Source organism: Brachypodium distachyon, chromosome 1, assembly GCF_000005505.3.
Source record: "Brachypodium distachyon strain Bd21 chromosome 1, Brachypodium_distachyon_v3.0, whole genome shotgun sequence".
NCBI classification, from domain to species: domain Eukaryota; kingdom Viridiplantae; phylum Streptophyta; class Magnoliopsida; order Poales; family Poaceae; genus Brachypodium; species Brachypodium distachyon.
Window position 1 is genome coordinate 31,470,313 of NC_016131.3, and position 21,927 is coordinate 31,492,239.

At 44.5% G+C, this 21,927-nt stretch overlaps 2 protein-coding genes and 1 non-coding gene across 5 annotated transcripts; 1 reads left to right on the forward strand and 2 right to left on the reverse strand.

Annotated features, from left to right (window-relative positions):
- Positions 1 to 2,354: 2,354 nt before the first annotated feature.
- TRNAL-CAG lies at positions 2,355 to 2,435 on the reverse strand. The gene has a single exon. It is a non-coding gene; the product is annotated as a tRNA-Leu (tRNA).
- A 3,090-nt stretch (positions 2,436 to 5,525) lies between these two features.
- On the forward strand, positions 5,526 to 9,693 carry LOC100823039 (RNA-binding protein 24-A). 2 transcript variants are annotated; one of them, XM_014896916.2, is made up of 8 exons: positions 5,526 to 6,084; positions 6,626 to 6,749; positions 8,008 to 8,134; positions 8,357 to 8,393; positions 8,480 to 8,696; positions 8,809 to 8,917; positions 9,003 to 9,088; positions 9,180 to 9,693. In XM_014896916.2, the coding sequence occupies exons 1-6, from the start codon at positions 5,824 to 5,826 to the stop codon at positions 8,889 to 8,891; spliced, it is 849 nt and encodes a 282-aa protein (XP_014752402.1). In that variant the 5' UTR covers positions 5,526 to 5,823; the 3' UTR covers positions 8,892 to 8,917; positions 9,003 to 9,088; positions 9,180 to 9,693. The 2 variants fall into 2 exon arrangements, with proteins under 2 accessions (XP_014752402.1, XP_003563604.1); XM_003563556.4 differs by having other exon boundaries at positions 5,529 to 6,084; positions 8,992 to 9,088.
- LOC100845351 (brefeldin A-inhibited guanine nucleotide-exchange protein 1) lies at positions 7,000 to 20,432 on the reverse strand. Of its 2 annotated transcripts, XM_010229189.3 has the most exons (13): positions 19,259 to 20,432; positions 17,961 to 18,278; positions 17,438 to 17,774; positions 16,897 to 17,319; positions 16,531 to 16,823; positions 16,175 to 16,448; positions 14,888 to 15,390; positions 14,464 to 14,785; positions 13,963 to 14,308; positions 12,101 to 12,759; positions 10,519 to 11,257; positions 10,282 to 10,429; positions 7,000 to 7,208 (listed from the first exon to the last, which is right to left on the reverse strand). In XM_010229189.3, the coding sequence occupies exons 1-11, from the start codon at positions 20,248 to 20,250 to the stop codon at positions 10,649 to 10,651; spliced, it is 5,076 nt and encodes a 1,691-aa protein (XP_010227491.1). In that variant the 5' UTR covers positions 20,251 to 20,432; the 3' UTR covers positions 7,000 to 7,208; positions 10,282 to 10,429; positions 10,519 to 10,648. The 2 variants fall into 2 exon arrangements, with proteins under 2 accessions (XP_010227491.1, XP_003560569.1); XM_003560521.4 differs by lacking the exon at positions 7,000 to 7,208 and having other exon boundaries at positions 10,018 to 10,429.
- Between the last annotated feature and the right edge of the window lie 1,495 nt (positions 20,433 to 21,927).

Genomic DNA, 21,927 nt, shown 5'->3' on the forward strand with positions numbered 1-21,927 from the left:
CAAATTTGATAAAAAACAGTTTCAAAAAAATCTGAATTATTTTGTAGTGGTAGTATAGATGCATAATACATATCTGCACATTTTTGTGTAAAGATACATTGATTTGTGGTATGAATAGATTATACAATGTATTTTTGTATAGTGCTATTATACATCCTCTGATTTGGTATTTTTACACGGACCACATGGGTGGAGCCCACATGTACGTGCTTCTCTTCTGTCATATACACAACACCACTCCGACTCCGTCCTTGCTTATTCTATCTCCCACTTTTCTCTTGGCACTAATCAATGGCAGAACAAGTTGCTTCTAATTTCTAGATAACACAAAACTAAGTCGTCACGTGCAACATTTTTAGAATACACTATCATATTGATTTTAATGAATATATACAAAAAAATGTCACAACATGTCAGCATGTCATTCTACCTGTCAACGGGTGGTAGTTAGGCGATTACCTGGCCGTCTAGTTTGATTTTAATCACGTTCTTGAGATACTGGCTCCTTACAGAATGGCGCTTGATCGCCTGCTTCCTCGATTATTTGATCTACTTAAAATCTTAAATCTCGATCGTCCAATCGTCATATCGTCAAACTCCTAGATTTTGTGTACATTTGCAACAGTGGTTTATCAAAAAACATTCCCAGAAACATTGCAATGTTTTAGCCATGTTCATGTAGCAAAAATACACTTATGCAACAAATCCCAATCCATTCTAGCAAACTATTAGAAAAAGGATCGCAACATATGCCTGCAATGTTTGCAATATTTAGACATAACGTATGTAGCATTAAAAAAATACATCTGCAACATCAAAAAAAAACTTTCCCACATTACCCAGAATAGTTGCAGCATAATGGGCTTTCGTACACAACAAAAATTATATGTGCTTGTAGCACGTCGAAACTACATTTACAACATAATCAAAATTCAAATTCACCGACCTTGCATTAGCATGAATGTAAGCGTCATCTTCGTCTATTCTAGCTTGCTGAAGCCACACAACAAATAATATATGTGCTTGTAGCATTTGAGACTACATATGCAACATAAACAAAATTCAAATTCACCGACCTTGCACTACCATGCATCTAAGGCGTTCGTCTTCGTGTATTCAGGTTCGCCGAAGCTACGCAACAAATAATATAAGTGCTTGTAGCATGTCAAGACTGTGTTTGCAACATAAAAACTATATCAAATTCACCGTCACAACATAAAAAATCACACACGCATGCATGCAGCATCAAAACTTGTCGCAACATTGATCCCAAAACTAATCGCAGCATCAAAAATCCCCAATGCAGCACTTTTAGCACTGAAACAAATCTCTTCGCAGCACACAGAAAATCGTTGCAATATAAATTGCATTGTGTATGTAGCAAAAAAAAAATACGTTTGTAGCATTTACAAACACCATTTGCAATATCGGAAAAAAATAATCCAAAATGCACCGACAAATATAGCGGCGATGAGGTCGTGGCACCAGGAACCTGCAACAAATCCGGCTGCACCGGTGACGACAACAGGCGCTCAGCTTTAGCGATGAGCGGCGGCTCCAGCAAGTTCCAGCCATGGCAACCGGCCAGGTTACAGCAGCGCGGCTGGATGGCGGCGGCACCGGCGAGTTCCAGTCGTAGCGACGGGCAGCGTTTGGCGGGGTCGTGGTGGCTCCAGCCTCCGGCGAGTTCCTGCAACGGGGGGCTACAGCAGCAGACATCGGGGCAGCGGCGGCACCAGCGAGTTCCATCCGGGGCGACGGTCACTAGCTACGGCAGAGTATGGCGGGGTCACGGTGGCTCCGGCGAGTTCGAGCGGCGGCAGCGGGCGATGGGTTCGGGGCAGCGGCTGGCCGCGGTGGCGGATGGGGTCGTGGCTGCGGCGGCGAAGGTTGCTTGAATAGAGGGAAGAGAGGGAGAAAAGCAAGAAGGGAGGAGGAAGAAGCGTGCATGTCGGCGAAGGCCGCGGCAACAGGGGGCGAAGCGGCCAGCGGTGCAGCAGCAGGCGGCGGAGATAGCAGCGGCAGGCGGTGGCAGGAAGCGCAGCCGGGCAGCAGCATGTGGCAGCGGCAACGATAGCAGTAGCAGGCAGCTGGCAGCGACGTTGGGTTGAAGTTGCAACAGCAGCCATGAGGATGGAGACCCGCGCGTGGATAGAACGTCCGATCAATGCGGATCCAACGGCCGCGCACACGGCCGACGGGTGCGTGAGATCAGCCGGGTGATTAAGATCACGTATTCTTTCAGTTGGAATGACGTAACGCTCAAAAGTACGGTGTGCGTGCGTGCTTGTGAACATCGGTTATAACGCGTTTCTTAAAAAAAAATTGCAAACAAGGTCAAAAGGAAAAATAACTGTCAAGAGTGGGATTTGAACCCACGCCCTTTCGGACCAGTACCTGAAACTGGCGCCTTAGACCAACTCGGCCATCTTGACTTCATGTTTAGTTTATGTATTTCACCTTTCTAATCTTTCAGACATCAGTGGACACTGCCGTGTTGGGCTAAAACTTGCGTGCGCGGAACGTGTCGATGGGCCAGCTCGGTGGGTGGGCCGGTGGGGGTAGGGAAACATAACCGGACGCACGGAAAGGGCCAGTTGGCCGCACGCAAGCCAATATGGGCCGTTGTATGCTGGGGGTCGTACGTACATGAGAGCAAATCGTAATTTGCTGCGCCTGCGGTACGTTGGGTGCCTTTGGGTACTGTAATCGTGCAATCCACGGGTACAGCCCCTGCAACTTGGTTCTCAGAAAAAAAAAATCTAAAACAAAAGGTTCTCAGAAAAAAAAAGTTCCACACAGGCGATCGATCTCCTCGGAAACTGCTGGATCGTGCCACAAACAGCACAGTGAAAGGAGCGTACGAACAAAGCCAGAACCAGAAGAAGGGCCAAATCCAGACGATCATCTGCTGTGCCTGTGGTCTCAGCAACAGCAAGTAAACTCGGTGTAGTGGCAGGCGACTACGCACGCTGACACTGGTGCAGAGTCTGTTGTTGAATTGTTCACCGAGGTCCCCCGAGGCCCCGACCCGAGCTTTTTTGCCCAGACGTGACCGCATGTCGTTGTTGCCTTCCGTCCCCCAAATTATTGCGCCCCGAAGAGAAAAGGGCAAAAAAGAAGAAGAGAAAAGGCCCGGACTGTGGGGCGACAGCAACAGCACTTCCCTGCACTACAAAGCCTCTCTCTCTGTCTCTTTTCCTTTTTTCACTACTGCCATATGCCCTTCCCGGTTCTCAAACTCTCTAGTCTCTACCCCCTTCGCGCCAGAGCTGACATGTACTATCAGTCACTGGCATAGCCCTTTTAAGGATTTGATTCACTCTGTGCTCTGAATTGCGTACTTGGGAATTGGAAGGACAGAAGTACGAAGGAGAAAGAAGAGTCTGGGCCAAGACGAGAGCTAGCTAGGCTTCGTATGCAGTTATCATCGTGGTCCTTCTGGATAAGCATGCATCGGTCATGTCCCTCCGCCCCCCTGTCTTCTCCCATAATTTAATGGAACTCCTCGTCCTACTTATAACAACTTCACGAGTATAACCGTGGGGACCGAAAGGGGTTCCCTGCAAAACCTCTCCATCCATCGCCGTCACCTTCTTCTTCTTTTTTTGAAAAGGGGACAATTATATTAGCTAGAGAAAGGAATACAATTGTCATCCAAGACCCTCAACACAGGACTTGGCAGAGAGCCAGACAACAAACCCCTCGACCTAGACAACCTGGCAAACTTTGCCAATTCATGTGCGACCCCATTGCTCGCTTGATGAGCCCAGCTACAAGTGAAATCAACAAACAGGGAGCAGGAGTAATGAAGCTCCCGAAGCCTGAACCACACAGCAGACCGATCAGAGGCATCGTTCTGAAGACCCGAGATCAGACCTCGGCAGCCGCTTTCCAGGTGCAGCCGCTTATCTTGATGGAAAATCATACCCTGTATAGCTTTGACAGCACGCCATAGTTTCAGCTTCCAAAATGGAGTCGCATCTATTAGCTTCCCCCCAGGCAGCAGTGACGATCCGCCCATCGCTTGATCGGACCACTGCTCCCCACCAGGTCTCACCCGTGTCAGGCAGGAAGCTAGCATCCGTCACCTTCTATTTTATCTGAGTTCAACTCTTCATTTCATCCGTTCTTGTTCGTTTATGGCATATATTGTATGCACATTCTGCTGAACGACTTTACCGGTACCTACGCTTGTGAAACAAGGTACATGCACAAACGATCCGTTGATTGCAGGGGATATGATTGGAATTGTCTAGGTCGTGGTTGCCTCATTGTCGTCTCATTGTCGTCTCCCGCAGCATCAACTTGGACCTTCACGACGTGTAAGAGAGTGGGCAACATGCATAGAGGATAGGCACATATACTCCACACCATCTGGCGTTTCCACGACCGCCTCGAGACAACCATTAGATCTCATTGGACGAGAATGACTAGATTGAATTTATGTGCAACAACCTGAACAACAGCTCCACCTCCACAATGACCCCCCAAGCTGCCAAGCAATTGGCACATGCCGCAGCTTCGAGTGCAATCGCCGGCTGTGACAATGGCACCCTCCTTGTACCCATTGGGGAACCCTCATGGAAGCAAACTGGTGTATGATGTCAGTCTATGAGTCTATCCTCTTTCAGTCGAAAGTGCAGGGAGGCAAGGCTTCAAGGGAGAATTGACCATGCTACCCTTATGACTTAGCACTTTCTTCGTTGGCTCGAAGAGATGGTACCACGAGGTACCATATCTGCTGCTGTCGGACGCACCTGTCTTGGACGGCTGTAGTACTTTTCAAGTACCCGCCTCATCCTTAGTTTGTGTCTTGGGATATTTGTTCAAATTAAGAGGAGAAAATGGATAAGCATTTTACACTAGGATGGTATTGGTTGTCAGCTAAGATGACATAAAACATTGACCTGTAGAGGTTAACTGAACATAAAACTCCTTCAATGCATACATATCTTCTATGTCTAAACAAGAGAACCCCGCTACATATTTGTTTCAACATACAAGCATGCCATCTCATTAGGCCCACTACATTGTATGCCATGGAAACCATGCCACATCATCAAATCATGCATGTAATTTTTTTTCAAGTCACGCATGTATTCATTTACTTTTCCACTAATCTATCAATTCAAACCACCACCTAAAACGGTTTGGCAGCAACGCGCAAAACATCATTTAGGCATCTAGTAAAACATAAATGGGGAAGCTGACAAGGTGCAAACGACCGTTTTCATTCCCGGAAATCGCCGATGCGGTGCAGGAGACGGTAACACCGGTTCAAGTTAATGAAGTTTAAGAAAAACGCGATTCAGTTGCCAGAAAAAAAGGGAAAACGCGATTCGACCCTGGAAACTGGCGCGATGTCTCTTGTTTATCCATTGAGTTCGTACGCGTATGGCACAACGATGTCTTCAATCCGCGCGTCGTATAAAACGTGAGCATGATGTGTGTGTGTGTGTGTGCCAGGAGTCCCATTCCGTCCCCGTCCACAAAAGCCCAAACCACCCTTTGCCCCCGTTGGCCTTGTTGTCCTCTTCCCCTCGGCGCGAGATATCCTCCCTCCTCCTCCTTCGTCCCTCCCGCACCAACTTCCCACTCGCTTGCCCCGCCCCCTCTTCCCCTCTCCCGCCTGATTTTACTAACCGCTTCTCGGATCAGCACCAGACCCACCGCTATAATAGCGCGACCAGCAAGCAACCTAGCTAGTGGTTCCCCCTCGCCTCGCTGCTTAATACTAGTACGGCGCTCCTCCTCGTGTCGCGTTTCGGCTGTTAGCGGCTGCGCGGCTAGGGTTAGGGTTCGCGGGCGCATGCGCGCGGGATGATGACGCCGCAGCGGTCGCCGGCGGTGATGCTGGGAGGAGGAGGAGGAGGAGGAGGAGGGGGAGGGGGCGGGACGCCGGCGCTGCACTACCTGAGCGGGCCGTACGGGGACACCACGTACACCAAGGTCTTCGTGGGGGGCCTCGCCTGGGAGACGCGGAGCGAGGGGCTGCGCGCGCACTTCGAGGCCTACGGGGACATCCTCGAGGCCGTCGTCATCACCGACCGCGCCACCGGGAGGTCCAAGGGTTACGGATTCGTGAGCACGCTTCTCCCACCCTCTCTTCTTGTGTTACCGGTTGGTTTTTCTCCGGGGTTTGGTGGTGGGGATCATGGGCATGGCTTGGTTTTCGAGCTAGGCTTTGTGATTTTTGGCCCGTGAGTTTTCGGGATCAGGGGTTTGGAGTTGAATTGGGAGGTTTTGTGACTGTAGGCGGTGGTTGATCGGAGGTGAGGGTCCGTGGATTTGGGAGCGTTGCTGTCATCGCAGAGAAATTGGGGGATTTTTTTTTTACAATCTGGGTTAAGATAATTATGGGGAAACAATTTGATTCTGGCGGGGATTGATCAGAAAGTTTTTCTTCCACGAGGTCTAGGATTTCGATGTCACAACATTTTTCAGCTGCCTGGAAGATTTTTATGCAAACTGGAGTAAAAATTTAGGGCATGTTTCTCATGGATTGCACAACTGTCTGAAGGGAACGTGGAAGTAGTTTAGTTTTGGTGTGGAAATTGGGGGAAATGTGTACCCTCTTTTCCTGATGTTAATGTGTCTTAATTTTCTGTGGATGTGCGTACAGGTGACCTTCCGGGACCCAGAGTCGGCAAGGATGGCTTGCATGGATCCGTATCCAGTGATCGATGGGCGGCGTGCTAATTGTAATCTTGCCATCCTAGGGCGACCTGGTCCAGCTGTGCCTTTTTGTAAGTCTTCTAGTAACCTGGTTTTCTATTGTCATAGTTACAATTTTGTGAACTGTCGAATGTATATAGAATTCTTGCCTGCAGCCTAACATTTTGTCCATCGGGTTTATTTAAATCAATGCTCATTCCTGGTGTATTGGAGTTATCATAATCACAGCATTTTCTATCATTTTAAAATTAATCTCCATTCCCATAGTTATCTTGTTGCTTAGTTTTTCCTGCTGCCTATTCATCTTATCTGCTAAGTAACTGGAAAATAGAATTAAGGGACTTGTCCCCATTCGAGTAGTAAGTATGTAGTTCCTCGCCTAACTGTTCACTGTCAGAAGGCTAAATCGCTAAAGAATTTACAAGATCAAGTCCCCACTTGAGTTCGAAAAACAAACAAAAGAAAGAAGCTTGAGCTACTAGTCCTTTGCCAGTCATGTCTGCGGAGGAGTGGTAGAATTAGTGCGGGACCTGATTAAAAGGAAGATTAGACATTAGGTAACGGAAAGTGGACTACTCATGAGTTGGTTGGTAGCAGAAAACATGGCACAATCATATTGGTTTCTTGATAAGGAACTGTTTGTTTACGAGTCAAACATCATTTGCATAGTTGCAACTTGCAATGAAGATGTTAATGATCACAAAGGCAAACAGTTTATCCAAATGTAAGCATCTTCGCCTCTGATGGAATGCACACATTTTGTGAGTTGTTTGCTATTCATTCATGAGCTATCACTCTTATAACAGAGGACCATAATATTTGTAGTTGGCAATATACTATTAAAAGATCTTTCAAAAAATTTGAGGAAAAGGGCAGGAGCTCTGCCGTTCATTATAGAAGGAAAAGAGTACAGCTAACCTTGGTTATCAAGGTCAAGGTTAGCAAGAAAAGATCTTTCAAAATTGGGTTGAACAATAATGATGGTGTTCTATTGGTAACATTTATATCTGTAAATCAAAATAGGCAGAGAAGAACACATCCAGGAGAATGGTCATTGCACCCTCCCAGAATGTATGCGCTAATAAATATTAATGAGCTTCTTCTGTATTCAGCATTTGGCAGGACTAGCAAAAACATATTGTTTTGAAGTTTTCTTACTGGTTTATTATGCTTGTGCTTCGCCTTTTCAGGCCGGCATTTGGCAGGACTCTAGCAAAAACACATTGCTTTGAAGTTCTCTTTACTGTTTATTATGCTTGTGTCTTCACCTCTTCATCCCCTTGTCTGCATATTCAATTGTAATAATTTTCCTCCTTAATGTGGTAATAGCACCTATGAGGCCGGTCATTCCATATGGCGGAGGTGCGGCGGTTCCAGGGAGCATGTATGTACAGAGCCCAACATATCAGCAACCCCCCTACAACTACTCACAGGCTCTTGTGTATCCTCCTTATGGGTAGGTTAACAGTTCGTTCAATGCATAGTTGGCAAAGATTATGCACAGCTAACAATGTGATCTGTTAGGCTGTCTGGCACACTGATTAAAGTGGTGCCAGTCTGGAATTGTATACTTTACAGGATTGTGGTCTAGAAATGTTGTCGTGCTAGACCGTCTGCTTATTTCCAAGTGAACAGCCTGGCCAGTGCAAGTAATGATCCATTGTTTTTGTCAGTGCAGGCCATCAACATATGGACCTGAATACATGTATCCACAGGTTGAGAACTCGTTCATATTTTTATGTAAGTGCCACAAGTCTTAAGTTTTAAATTTTGCTAATTTATTATATTTTTAGTGTTGTAGAATGCCTATGGTCCATATGTTGGACAACAGTATGTTCCAGTCTATGGTGGTCCCAGAGCAGTAGGCCCAGCAGTTTACCCATATGGGCAGTTCGGCCAGCCTGTGCCAAGTGAACATTCGTATTCACCTGGCTATGTACCAAGTCACCTTCTCCCACTATCTAATCAGAATGCTGCAAATGTGCGCGCATCAACAGTTCAGCAACAATATCCTCCAGGCAAGAAATTGATTGCGGATCACTGAATTGATCATACAAACATTTCGCACAATTCAACCATATTTTTTTAAACTCATGTAGTTTTGACATGTAACCTTCTTTGTGAAAACAGGAGCTCCACGCCCTCAGCAACTGATCCCTGCTCGTGCACCACAATTTCCTCCAAACAACATCTCCGAACAAATGTCAGGATGACAGAGGATGCCAGTGACAAATTTGAGGTGTGTTTACCTTGGTCCAACAGACATTCCTGCTTGAGAAAGACTGCTGTAACATCTCGCCTTCATTATTGCAGGTATCCTCTAGTCTGCAGCAGGACTAAGAACAGCAGCACTGCTAATTGGGCGGCATGCTTCTTTTCTTGCAAATTGTTTTCTCTTGCATCTTTAAAGGTTGGTTGTTGTGTTGATCTTAATTTTACTAGTGGACCTTTTATTGGAAGGGATGTATGGGCTGAATTATTTGTTTCTCACTCAATTGCAGGTCGTCCTTATTCATGGTTACCTTCACCTTATAATGTGAATGTTAAGATGCCCCGTCGGATGGGGCATGAAAAGCGAGAGCTGGAAATGAAGCCACTCTTGCTCAGCTTCTGTTAAGTGTCTGTACATTCCCCATCCCCTGCCAGGAATTCTGATAGTTGGTGGTCTGTTCATCGACCAAATTGGATGCCGGAAATGGAGTCCGGACCTCCAACCTGTGTATAATAGTAGCTCATGTAGGGTCCAAATCGTAGAACAGCTCAATTCTTTCAAAGTGTTGCACCCAGTTCATGCTGTGTATACCATTCTCTAGTCCTTTCTGTACCTAAGCGCATGTGGTCGTCTAGATCTTTTGATGTCATGTCTTTAGTTGTGTAAATTATTATCCTAAACTGAAACTCTATATCAGTTATATGCGGCGTGTAATTAAATAAGGCCAATTCTACCCTGTAAAAGAATATGATCTGTTGCAAGTTGCAACGCATGGAAGGATGTTGGTGTTTTCGTGGTTCAAATTCGCTGCAGTCAAAATACAGTCACGGCAAGTATATCGAGACATGTGTAGCATCCTGTCATAGGCGCTTGAAGAGCTTTTTCTGCCCCACAATGTTCTTGTGTATTACGGTCAGTACTAGGCATACAAGGAGTGTTTATTATTGTTCCATTACAAATCCACGTCACTTATTTAAAGACAGACAGAGGGAGTACTTTTCTTTACTATACTGTGAATTGAGGTTTATTGTATAGAGTAGATTTGTTTTTACATAAACAGTCCTCTACATACTCGAAGAACCTCATTAGCTCATTTGTCTGAACAAGAAATATCCACTAGTATTTCATAGGTTAACTCGAACAAACAAACTATTCACTGTAGTATTTGCATCCGTTTATATGAACAAAAAGAATCACATACATAGCCTATTGGATAGAGATCATAATATATTTGAGGAAAATGAAATATTACAAAGCAACGATAGTTCAAACGATTTTCTCTAGTTGCAAGGGCACAACGTACTATATACACCTTTCCATTAGTTTAAGGCGATGGTAATGATGGAATGGGAGCATGAGACCCTTCTGCATTACAGGGTCATGAAAATTACCTCAGGGCATATAAGGCCCGAAAGTGTGAAAAGCCATCAGCAATAATCATGCCTGGTTAGAATGTTCCGATGATGGAACTCACTTGCTGAAATGGGTGTTGACAAAAAATGGACCTTTCTGCTCCATATCTGGACTAGTAATATGACACTGCAAAAATGAAGACATAAGCAGATTATTCTCAGCTGAATAAGATATGCGTAGCATGGAGTGACCCAGAACTAGTGACAGATATTCACCTTGAACTCAGAATCCTGAAGGAGAGGGCTCAATCAGGATACCAGACTAGTTATATCCTACTGCAGGTTAATGGACTAGTCATCAAAATGGAGTCACAAATGGTATGCCTAGCAGGACCGGAATGTGCCATTATACTTGTATCATGGGGCCTATTGATGATTTGAAGATTTTGTAGAGGGCGTGTTGAACATCTACAGAGCTATGCTCACAGCGGATGAGATCAACCAGCAGTGGGAAAAAGCGAGGGAGTACTCTCATAAATGAATCCTTATCCAAGCTACGCAGTATCTGCACCACTATAAGGACCAGTTGAGTCCTAGCAGCCAGCTCCTCTTTCTTGGCAGCGCCCAGTGGCACTATGCAATGTAAAGTTGGATCGCTCTGAGAAGCTTCATCAGATGGTCCATGCCCAGCACAATTTAGATATGTCTTCAGTATTTTCTCACAAGCATCAAGTATTCGCGATTGTATGTCCATGTCTTCAGATAAGAATGGATGCTCATGGAGCAGAGCTTGGAGAAGCTTGAGGTAGCTCTGGTATGTCTCGTTCTCAAAATGGACAACTGCTGGCTCAGATGCCTCCAAAAGGGAACATGCTTTATGGAATTTCATCTGTAATAAAGAGTCAGAGCTCACTTCGCTTGCATGTGTTGCAATTGCCGATATCATCGCCAAAAGAATGCTAATATGGTCCACGGTAAGATATTTCCCCTGTTCCTCATACAATTTAATAATGCCCTGTGTAAAAGGAAAAAAAAATTGAGTATAATGATGTGAGACTGGGAAAGAAAAAGACTGGCTCGTCTGGATCGCTTCTCCACTTAGGGGCTGTTTGGAATGGTTGTAATCTTTGTGCGGGCACCAGTATTTAGCTCAAGGGTTGGTAATCTTTGTGCGGGCACCTGGTGGCCATACAAAACTTACAACCATTCCAAACAAGCCTTTAGGCACAAGAATTTAATTACTACCCAGCAGGTGAAGATGTTTAAGCCCTGAGAGCCTCCTTCGACGTGAAAACTGGTATCTATAACCTCTAGATAGAACCAACCTGTGCCATAGAAGCAACTGGGCATGGTTTGCTTAAAATGGGGACTATGGGAAGATGGTAAATCGCCTTATTCGTTGATCCACAACCTCTATTATCCTAACGATCCTATCTGTCTGTCCTAATAACTAATTGTTCCAGCCCTCTCAACTTGGCACGGTTTGGTTACACTGAGAACTATGAGAAAACAGTAAATCACCTCATTCATGGATCCCCACGAACTCTATTATACTATTATTATCCTAACAATCTCCTCTGCTTGTCCTAATAACTCATTTCCACTGCTCTACCAGAAGACATTTCTACTGCTGCCTTAGTTGAGGACAAAACCACTAGCTCCTACTTCAGATTCTAAGGCATCTGTAAAAATGGCCCAGGCCTATCCCATCTTAGCCAGATGCCCAGAGCCAAACTGTGTAAAACATCCAAATAGTTTCCTATATATCTTTGCATTTCACTATACAAAAAGGATCTCTGAATTACACTTTAAACCATTTATGAGTATATAAATAATTTAGTTAACAAAAATCAAGTACCTGAACAACTAGGAGTAGTAGGGCCATATGATTCTTCAGCTTGACAATAGCATAAGAAGTTGTCTCCATGTTAGCTTCCTCTTCATCATTAATATAAATTTCGTTGTCTGAAAACTGCTCAGCTTCTGAATAGGATTCAATCCTATCTGGAATTTCAATGTCTTGCATCATTCTTACAATTTTAGAGAATACAACAAAGGTCTGTGACAATGATTCTTTGAAGCACAGAAGGATATCTCTCCATTCCTCCTTGGAAAGTTTGCTACCAACTCCGTCTACTAAACGTAGAAAAGCAGATACACCGATGCTAGCAGAATGTTTATAGGGACTTCTGATAAAATATGTGACAATGGATGCAATTCTAGCAAGTTCTGGCCGCATCACGTCAAAGAAATTGACAAATATAACCACTAAAGATTTCATTGCCAATGTTTGTGTTTCAAGAGTTGAAAAGTCATCATCAATGATGTTTGATGTTAAGGTTAGATCACTGGCCCTAGACCTTTGACTGCTAAATAGAGGATAAATAACAGACTGAAAGATATTGGCCCAAAAGGACTGTGAGAAGAGGTGTCCATGATCCTTCAAAATGTCAAAAAGTACTCCTACAGCACTTTTCCCGATGGTCAGCCTTGAATCACTGGTCAGCCTGGCCAAACCTGAAAAGGCAAGAAAAGGAAAAGGAAGAAAATAAATCACAGATATGATTATTGACCAAAAATAATTTTCTTCAATTTGGCGATTTAAGGTTGGTAATGGTGAATTGGTCCGTTTTTGGGAGGACACGTGGATTGGGGACATGCCTTTATGCGACAAGTACCCACGTTTGTTTAATATTGTGCGGAAAAAGCATGTCTCGGTGGCTTCAGTTCTTGGAGCAACTATGCCGAATGTTGATTTTCAGCGGTCCTTGTTGGGACATCATCGTGAGGCTTGGAATGCCATTGTTGACTCTGTCGCATCTGTTACATTGTCGACAGAGCCAGACTCTTTTCATTGGAGTCTTCTTCCTAGTGGGATTTTTTCAGTTAAATCAATGTATTCAGCTCTTATGGATTCCCGAGTTCGAGTTAGATCGAGACTTCTTTGGTGACTCAATTTACCACTCAAAATAAAAGTTTTTCTTTGGTTCCTTTGTAAGGGGGTCATTCTTACTAAGGATAATCTGGTCAAACGAAGTTGGCAAGGGGATACACATTGTGCCTTCTGTTCTGAGCACGAATCGATTCAACATCTTTTTTTTTATTGTGCAATGGCTAGGCTTACGTGGACAACAATTCATTTGGCATTTAATATTTCGCCTCCAAATAATATGGTCCATATTTTTGGGGCATTTAATATTTCGCCTCCAAACAAGACTTTGCGTCCTCTCGTATCAGTAGGGGCGGCAGCAGTTTTCTGGTCTATTTGGTTATGCCGTAATGACATTGTTTTTGATAAAAAGAAAATGCACTCATCTATGCAGGTTTTGCTCTTATGTACCAATTGGCTGCGATTATGGGCGTTGCTACAGAAGGTGCAGCACAAGGAACCGATGGAGTCTGGCGCCAAGCGACTACAGTGGATCACCAGGGAGTTTATGTCCCGGTTTGGGTGGCGTGCTAGCTCTAGACTTCTTACTTTGTAGATCGGTTCTCCGTGTGGCCTGTCACACTTGTGGATGTGGTCATATTTTTTCAATTGTTGAGAATAATGTACGACTTTAGGCTGTATGCATTCTGAATGCAGAGGTCGGAGGTAATAAAGCTTCCATTATCTAAAAAAAAGAAACCTCTATGCATTCGTATTTTCATCTAACGAGAATGCTCAAACTCTGTGTTAAAAGTAGCACTTCCACAGATAAAGAAATAATAATGTCGTACCAGCAAGGAGAGGAACCCAGAAGGAAACATAATCATTCTTGTTCACAGTGGCATATCCATCTGACATGCCTGAATTCCTCGGTGTATCAGCATCCTTGTCCTGGCAAACAAACCCTTCCTCGGCAAGTTTAACAGCACAGAACCGGAGAAACGCAATAGCATTGAGACTGGCCTCACTATTAAATTGGCTACTTGTAAATGCAATAAGACATTGGACACAATCAGTAAATGTTGTGGCATCTGTCTCAGTTATGTATCGAAAGTAGTCACGGACAATTCTTTCCATAGTCCCAAATGCCAATAGGACAGTACTTTTCGTATCATCAGCTGCAGCAGAAGTAAAAACCTGTACATCGACAAAAAAAATTCAATAAATAGCATACGACTGTCACATAGCTTTATGCTTTTTCAAGGACAGGTCACAGGACACACTATTTCCGGATGTGAACTTGCCCAAGGTACTCCAGTAAACTAAAATTAACCAAATGAAGCAATACATACCGTAAAAACACCCTTCCAGCCAGACTTTATGTTGTTAACCCGAGTTAGGACCATCTGTGATACACACCGAACAATCAGTTCTCGTACTTCTGGAACATCACTCCTCTCCATAACAACCACAAAAGGTTTAAGGAACTCATTTTGAAAGTTATAGTTTGCCAGCTCCTCTCTTTCCAGAAACTTCATTGCTAGCTGCCTCAGAGAGTCCATTACAAATATTGCAATAGAGAGGTTCTCTAATAGTCCAACAGACACAAAAAAATCTGATAGAACTTTCCATATCCGAGACCACACCAAACGTATGCGGTTGATATTGTAATGCCTGCACAAATGAAATCAAGATTTAGACGACTTAAGAAACTCATGGCTGCTGTCTGCTATTTAAAATGGTTAGTTTTGTAGCGGATCTCAAGAATTTTCTTACGCAATCTCTACTATTTTTGTAAGGCAGAAGATACGAGGATCTGATGGAGACTGCAACTCAGTCATTGAGACCTTGCAAAGAGCTTTCACAAAAGCAACAATGGCGTCACTGTTTAACCTTTGACTATGGGCAAATATATGATTTAACTCAACGATGCCTATCTGGTCCAACAAATTTATGTTCGATATGAAATTGTTGATCTGTTCAGGAGTAACCAACACTGAGGCACTGGTTTTTGCCACGGTGCTGTCATAAGAACCCCCTCTAACAGCAGCCATCACGGCAGGATTCTGAAGAGCATTGGCTCTCTTTGAAGGTACAACAGACGTAGACTTCTGAGCTTTTTCTTCAGATTCAACCAGAGGTACTGCCAGAAATGAAGCATCAGTAGGCACCCCTTCTCCAAGCAAATGTAAATGTTCAAACCGTGATAAGCATGTTAATACATGTTCCCAAGATTCCTGCAAGTAATTGCCATCTTCAATCGCGATGGATATTATAGCCTGTTGAGAAAACATATATTAAATGTATCATTAGGCCACTTCGAAACAGCCAGATATGCCTATAACAGTTTACATGTAAAGATTAGCAAAAAATATGGATTTCTACAGAATATAACGTAACGTCACAAAAAAGGAATGTTAGGTAGAAATAGGTACAAGAACCAGCACATTTATTGTATATGGTAAAAAAAAATTCCAAGATAGCATCAGAAAATAATCCATTGAAATCACTTTTTGGATGGGTCAAACTCCAATCTGCCCAAAGTCAGCCAGTTCTACTATGTTCACCAAATATTTTAATTGCACAAATCCTGAATCAGCACAATAGTAGTTGAGTAGTGGGTGGTTGCAATACTATACTATTCATTTTCAAGAAACACCGAAAAGGGATTAAAAACAAAGAATGGACTACATAATTACATGAAAATACTAGATATGCAAGATACGGGATTTGCATAAGTTGTTGCAACCATTTTACAGATGCAGTGAAAATAAGACGTTGCTAGAAACAAGCTAGGAATGTTTTCCAAAGATTCATAGAATCAAATATTACTAATGTTTGTAGAACTGATTACTCAGAAGAAATATTCTATAAATTGCACAAAAACAAGACCATAGTGGGAGGAACCCCTCTTGTTTTTCCTAAGAGGAAGCAATTAACTCCATTGTAATATTCGTAAATGCAGAGGGTCAGAACCGGCAGGCTTGGAGTAGGAGAACCAGACGGTGTTCATACTACTGACTTAAATTCCACAAAAGCAATATGCTTTGTTTGGCATCCTACCTTAACAGCATCAACGTTCTTTTGTTTCATGTCTGCAGCAGAATGGAGGGACGTGAATTTGGCTATGGATGTCAAAAAAGCATCTCGTTGTGTCTGCATGCACATAACAGAGGTAACATGCACGGCAGATCTTAATCCCTTCAAACACTGTGATGTGGCAGCCTTATCATCACTTTGGTCTAGTGTCACACTGAATGCAGCCATCATAGGAGCCCAACAGGCCTCCATCATGAACCTTAAAATGGTTGCATCGGCAACAACATAAAACATGATCCTGCAATACAAGCAAGGTTAAGTTCATAAATTATCATTCAAAACATGAGTATTCTAACAAAGATAAAGCATGTTCATCTTACTCTGATTTTCCGTGTTTTGCTTTGAATTTCTCCTGTATGTGCTTAATGAGCAAGTCATTTGCGCCGTGTGCCTTGTCTTCTTCCTGTCCCCAGTTGACAAAGTTGATAATGTTGTCTAAGCCTAGGAGCTTACTTACGCTATTGGTTTGCTTAGTTTGTGCAGCCGAAGAATCGGCACTCATTTTGATCTCATTGCTCACAATTTGGTCGTACAATGCACTGAGATAATCTTCAGGCAAATCCTTCCCATCATCAATTCCCCGGTTATTGCGCATGAAATCAGCCTTAGACATCTGCACAAGAAAGTCTCCATTATTAAATGAGCCACCCCCAGATGATAGCATGGGATGATCTTGGTTCACTTACCTTATCCTTCACCATAGCACTGTGAGCATCAGTGTTTAGCAAGATCACAGAATAAGCAAGAATATAAGCGGTATCTGCACTGGTAAAAACATTTGGGTTGCATTTACAGTAGCGTTCAGCAAATTTTTCCATGATTCGGTCAATTTTCTGTGCTTCCCCTGGTAACCTGAAGCCTTGCAAGAAGAACCTAATCGCCTCCCCAAAATCCATGCCTTTAAAGTTTAGCGCATCCACATAAGCGTGCATAACCTTGAGGGGGAACTCTTCTCTTTCACCTAAATAGTCTCCAACCATTGTTGCATTTAAGCCAGCAGTGTTTATCAAGAAAGAAGCGACATCTTCCGGAGACTGGCCTACTTTCTTGCTTCGAATGAGAAAGTCAATACCTTTAGAAGGTTTTCTGTTAAACAAGGCAACTCCTTTCTGCAAAAGGAAACTTGAACCTATCAGTAATCCTGTAAGGAGAAACAACTTTTACCTAAAAGAACAGAAACGATTTAACAGCAATGGGAACCTAGTTCAAGTACACAGTTAGTTGCACCTGAAGTTCTATTTTATAAGCACGCCGTTGCTCGAGTGAGGAAGAATCTGATACTTCAGAGCTACTAGATTCAGATTGCAGATCATAATCCATTCCAGTCCCTTCTTCTCCATTATGGATCATATGATTATTATCCAATGAAGTTGGTACTTCAGAACTTATCTGAAAATTTTCACCAATTTTCAGTTGCTGGTCCATCCACGTACCCATTGACTTAATAACAGTAGCCAGGCACTTGACAGATTCAATCCGAAATGTTTGGTCTTGTGCAACAGTTAATGTCGTCGTAGATCCATCAGGGACACCTAAAGCAGTCTTTAGTAGTCCATTGACAATCCTGTGAAGATCATGGAATTAAATTGCTTTACCGTGACATTAGAAAGAGAATGCCACTTTTTTTTCAGTACAAGCTGCTCGTCTATAAAACTATGCCCTTTGTATAGACTGTTTCACTACATTTGATAAGAATACTTATGAATCTTAAAAACTAGGTAAATATCCATCATGAATAAAACTAGCATACCTTTCAAAAATGTTCGGTGCATCAACGTCACAATCATAGTTCACAAAGATATCGATAATAACCTGAGGTTCTTTACAGATCTTCTCCAGAAAGTGTAGAACTGTCATTTTTTGCAAAAAGCTAGGCTGAAGGACATTTTCAAGAACTCTTAGGACGAGCATAGGAAAAAATATTCCAATTTCCTCTTTCAAACCAGATCTGAACCTTAACAGAAGACCCATAAAAATGGAGCACAAAAGCTGGAAAACACTCATTGCTGATAAGGCACTGTTTTTTAACAAGGATAAACAAAGGTACTGCTTAATTGCTTCAAGATACCTGCATCGGTAGAGGGAAAAAAAAGAACACCGATATTAGTGGGATTCCTTTCTGTTGAACCTGATGCTCAATTGTCAATTAAACATTCCTACATGAAATATTAAAATGATCAACTGACCTAAACAGCTTCCAGTATGGATTCTTTTTGTGTTATGTGTATTTGATACATTTCCTGTTCCCGTACAAATAAATACTGTTTTAAATCATTAATCAGCAGCACTGATAACTTTGTTAGTGCCAAGTGGCATTATCTCCCTCCTCAAATGGTGTCTCTACATCGCATATGCTCTGTAGCTATGATATTCGTTTCACAGTCACCTACCTGCTTGGGTCCTTCATTACGTTATTTTTTCTTTTCATGTATTATTTGCTGAACATAGGAAATGAACTAAAATTGAGTCCCATACAGGCTAGCATCAGTTGATAAGGAAACTCTTGCTGGATAATCTGGTTCGTTATCCATCAGTACTGTCACAACACTCACAAATATCAGTAGTTCTAACATTTATCATGTTTCATGAATTCATCAATGATATATAGTATAAATATGTCATCCAAACACAATCAAATCCACAAGATCACAACCAATGGTTCCTTTACCAGCCAAATTCTCATGCAACTAACCTATAGGACAGTCAATCAAACAAACTACACAGAACCAACAGGACTACAGGAGCAGATACCATATATAAAGTGAAATGTCATGTATACTGTCAGTAAGTGTAGTTTCCTAAAATATCAATTCTAACCTCCTCCGTTATCATTTTGGTATATCAATACTCATTGGAACAATAATATTGATGGAAAGAGGAAAATGCAAAGAATTCTAGTGGTTCCTTTTTGACTGGGAAAGAATTCTACTCCCTCCGTCCGGAAATAAATGACTTGGATTTGCATAGATTCTTATACAAATCCAAGTCGCTTATTTCCGGACGGAGGGAGTAGTATATAATCAGATCAACATAGGTATGCGTACATACTTTGCATTTGCCTTCCAGAACGGTCCTGCGTTGTCAATGACCATCCTAAGTAGCTCGAGTGACAACACCTTGCCCCGGAGAAGTACCGGATCATCCGGGTTATCTGGTGTGGCGAATTTCATCGATAATTTGCAGAGGTTTTTGAACAATGCCAGCCCATCCTCCCTGATCAAGCTCATGCTCTCCTCTTCCCCGACACCGCCTCCCTCAGCCAGTACACATGCTTCGGGAGCCTCCTCTGGAGCGTCACTCCCCTCCATGGCCTCATTTATGAAGGCTTGCGCCCCCTGCACAACGCTGGAGTCGTTCAGGCTGCGGTCCGAGAGGTCCATCATGTCGGCAGCTGAGATGGTGCGCACACGCACGTCCATGGCATCTGCCTCCACGCGTGCAAACACGATCACCAGCACTTGCGCGAGCGCCAGCTTCGCACAGAGCTGGTTCCCGCCTGTCGAGCTCCCCAGGTACAAGTTATAGCACGCCTTCACCATCTGACCCAGGCACTCCCCGCGGAGGGAAACAGCGGGGCACCGCACGAAGGCGACGAGCGCCCGGAGCGCAGCAAGCTCGAGGGTGTCGTCGCCGAGGCCTCCGCAGGAGAGGACCGCGGCGAAGAGCTTGGAGACCGGAGAGGGACCTGCGGTGGCGACCTCGCCGACGAGGAGGCGGAGAGAGAGGAGGCTAGCGACGCACTCGAGAGCTGGCTCGGCGACCTTAGGGGACGCGGGGTCGAGGGCGAGGAGAAGCGCGTGGAGCGCGGCGTCGGCGGCGGGAGCGGGGAGGCCGGGGATCGGGGAAGCCGATGGCTCGGAGGCGGCGGTGGACGCGGAGGAGAGGAGGTCGAGGGCGGATTTGCAGGTGGAGACGAGCGCGGAGTGCTTGCGCCAGGAGGAGTGCTTGATGACCTTGTCGAGGGCGCGGCCGAGCACGCGGCCAGCCGGGGAGGCGCCGCCGAGGGGCTCGGCATCGGCGTCGCCCGCCGACGACGACATTAGAGTGGCCGGTGCCCGCTGGTGCGTGTCGGGCTAGGTGGATGCGGCGGCCTTTGAGCTCATCGGCGGTGGGAGATCTGGGAGTTGGTGCTTGCGCGGTGCTGGACTCTGTCGCTTGCTGGTAAGCTGTTGAAGGGAAGGGAGCCTGGAACACACAGATCAGCGGAACCGGGGCAGCAGTAAACTGCAAGTCATCTCGGACAGTTCTAGAAACAGCTAACTAGTCCGCTCTGCAGAAGCGGGGTCCAACGGGTGTCGTCAATTTTGTCAAACCATCTCCAGGCCCGTTTTTTTGTCCTTCTAGGACAGCTTCTGGTTTCAGGCAGCCGAAACTCAAAAGAAAAGAAGATTGGAAAAACCCAACCCAAATCACGTGTAGAAAGTGTATGGAATATGTTCTAGAGACAATCATGTACGATGTAATTCCCAATGTATTCATAAAGATTATTAAATTGTTCTTGTTTGAACATCTGATATGTATCATTGAATATGTGATTTGATTGTGGAACTATGTATTCATGTTGTTCATACTAAATTGTCCTTAATCATTGAGGTTGTGCTGGACACATAACCTAGACTAATGTGAAAGTTGGCTGATGACTCGGTTCCACTTGTCATGGGCATGATGATGTCATTCCAGCTTACACGGACTCGGCTAAAGAGTTTAGCGAGTCGGACTGACCCATATTGAGATGCAACGAGTAGGTCGTCATTTTCATGTCTCAATCAATGTAATCCTTAGACCTGAGGTTATCGCACAATCCGAGTTGTGGATCACCAACTTAGGTTCTGTCAAACGTTGTTCCGTAACAGGGCAGTTATAAAGGCAGAGTTCGGGTTGACTGAGAATCAAGCTGTGTGATGTGGATAACCAAGATGGGATTTTGCCCCTCCGAGTGGAGAGATATTCTCTGGGCCCTCTCGAGTGGTATGATTCGGGAAGCATGGCCATGTGCGACCCGGTTAACTGTTAACCGGGTCGATCGACTAAGAGTTAGTCGGATAAATCGTATATCACAGATCGAGAAGAGAGTTGAACTATTAAAGGGATGACGATTAATCACCTATAGTTCGACAAGGTATATCGTGAGGTAAAAGCGACTAAGACGTATGTCACATTGGAAGGTACGTCGTCATGACTCGATGGTACTTGGGAGTCCGCACGTTCTGTTAGGAGCCGCTACCGATTGATCGATTGAGAGTCGGACTCCAATCATGTCCAAGTCGCCATGAGCCTGCGGGGTCACACACTTAAGAGCGGGAGCAAGTATTTGGTCGGGTTGGACCCGAACCGGAAATGGGCTGACAATGCGAGTTGGACTCGCAGAGTGGATGGGCCACAAGTGCTGGAGCCCACTTCCACTCGGTATATAAGCAGGGGCGTGGGATGCCTAAGGGGCACGGTTCGCCACTCTCATGCGTTGAGAACCCTAATCCTATTCAGTCCAACCGTCGCACCGGACCTAGCAGTCCGCCGCCGGAGCTCCTCCTCGCACGTGTGGATACCGGCAGAGGTGCTGTACGTTCAGCACTTCGACGATCGCGGGATTAGATCGGCTGGATCGGATCGAGGGACTACACTGCATTAAGGCGCTGCATCGATAATCCGCAACTGCGCGTCTAGTGGTAATCCTCGTGGCCTTCTACCTCGGCTAGATCTCGGGAGTTCGCGTAGGA

Coding starts and splice junctions, on each gene's coding strand:
- LOC100845351 (XM_010229189.3), bottom strand. CDS start 20,250: ATGTCGTCGTCGGCGGGCGACGCCGATGCCGAGCCCCTCGGCGGCGCC. Junction 16,449..16,530: donor GCAAAACACGGAAAATCAGA/GTAAGATGAACA, acceptor CTTGTATTGCAG/GATCATGTTTTATGTTGTTG. Junction 14,786..14,887: donor ACAAAAATAGTAGAGATTGC/GTAAGAAAATTC, acceptor TCATTTGTGCAG/GCATTACAATATCAACCGCA.
- LOC100823039 (XM_014896916.2), top strand. CDS start 5,824: ATGATGACGCCGCAGCGGTCGCCGGCGGTGATGCTGGGAGGAGGAGGA. Junction 6,750..8,007: donor TGGTCCAGCTGTGCCTTTTT/GTAAGTCTTCTA, acceptor ATGTGGTAATAG/CACCTATGAGGCCGGTCATT. Junction 8,135..8,356: donor CTTGTGTATCCTCCTTATGG/GTAGGTTAACAG, acceptor TTGTCAGTGCAG/GCCATCAACATATGGACCTG.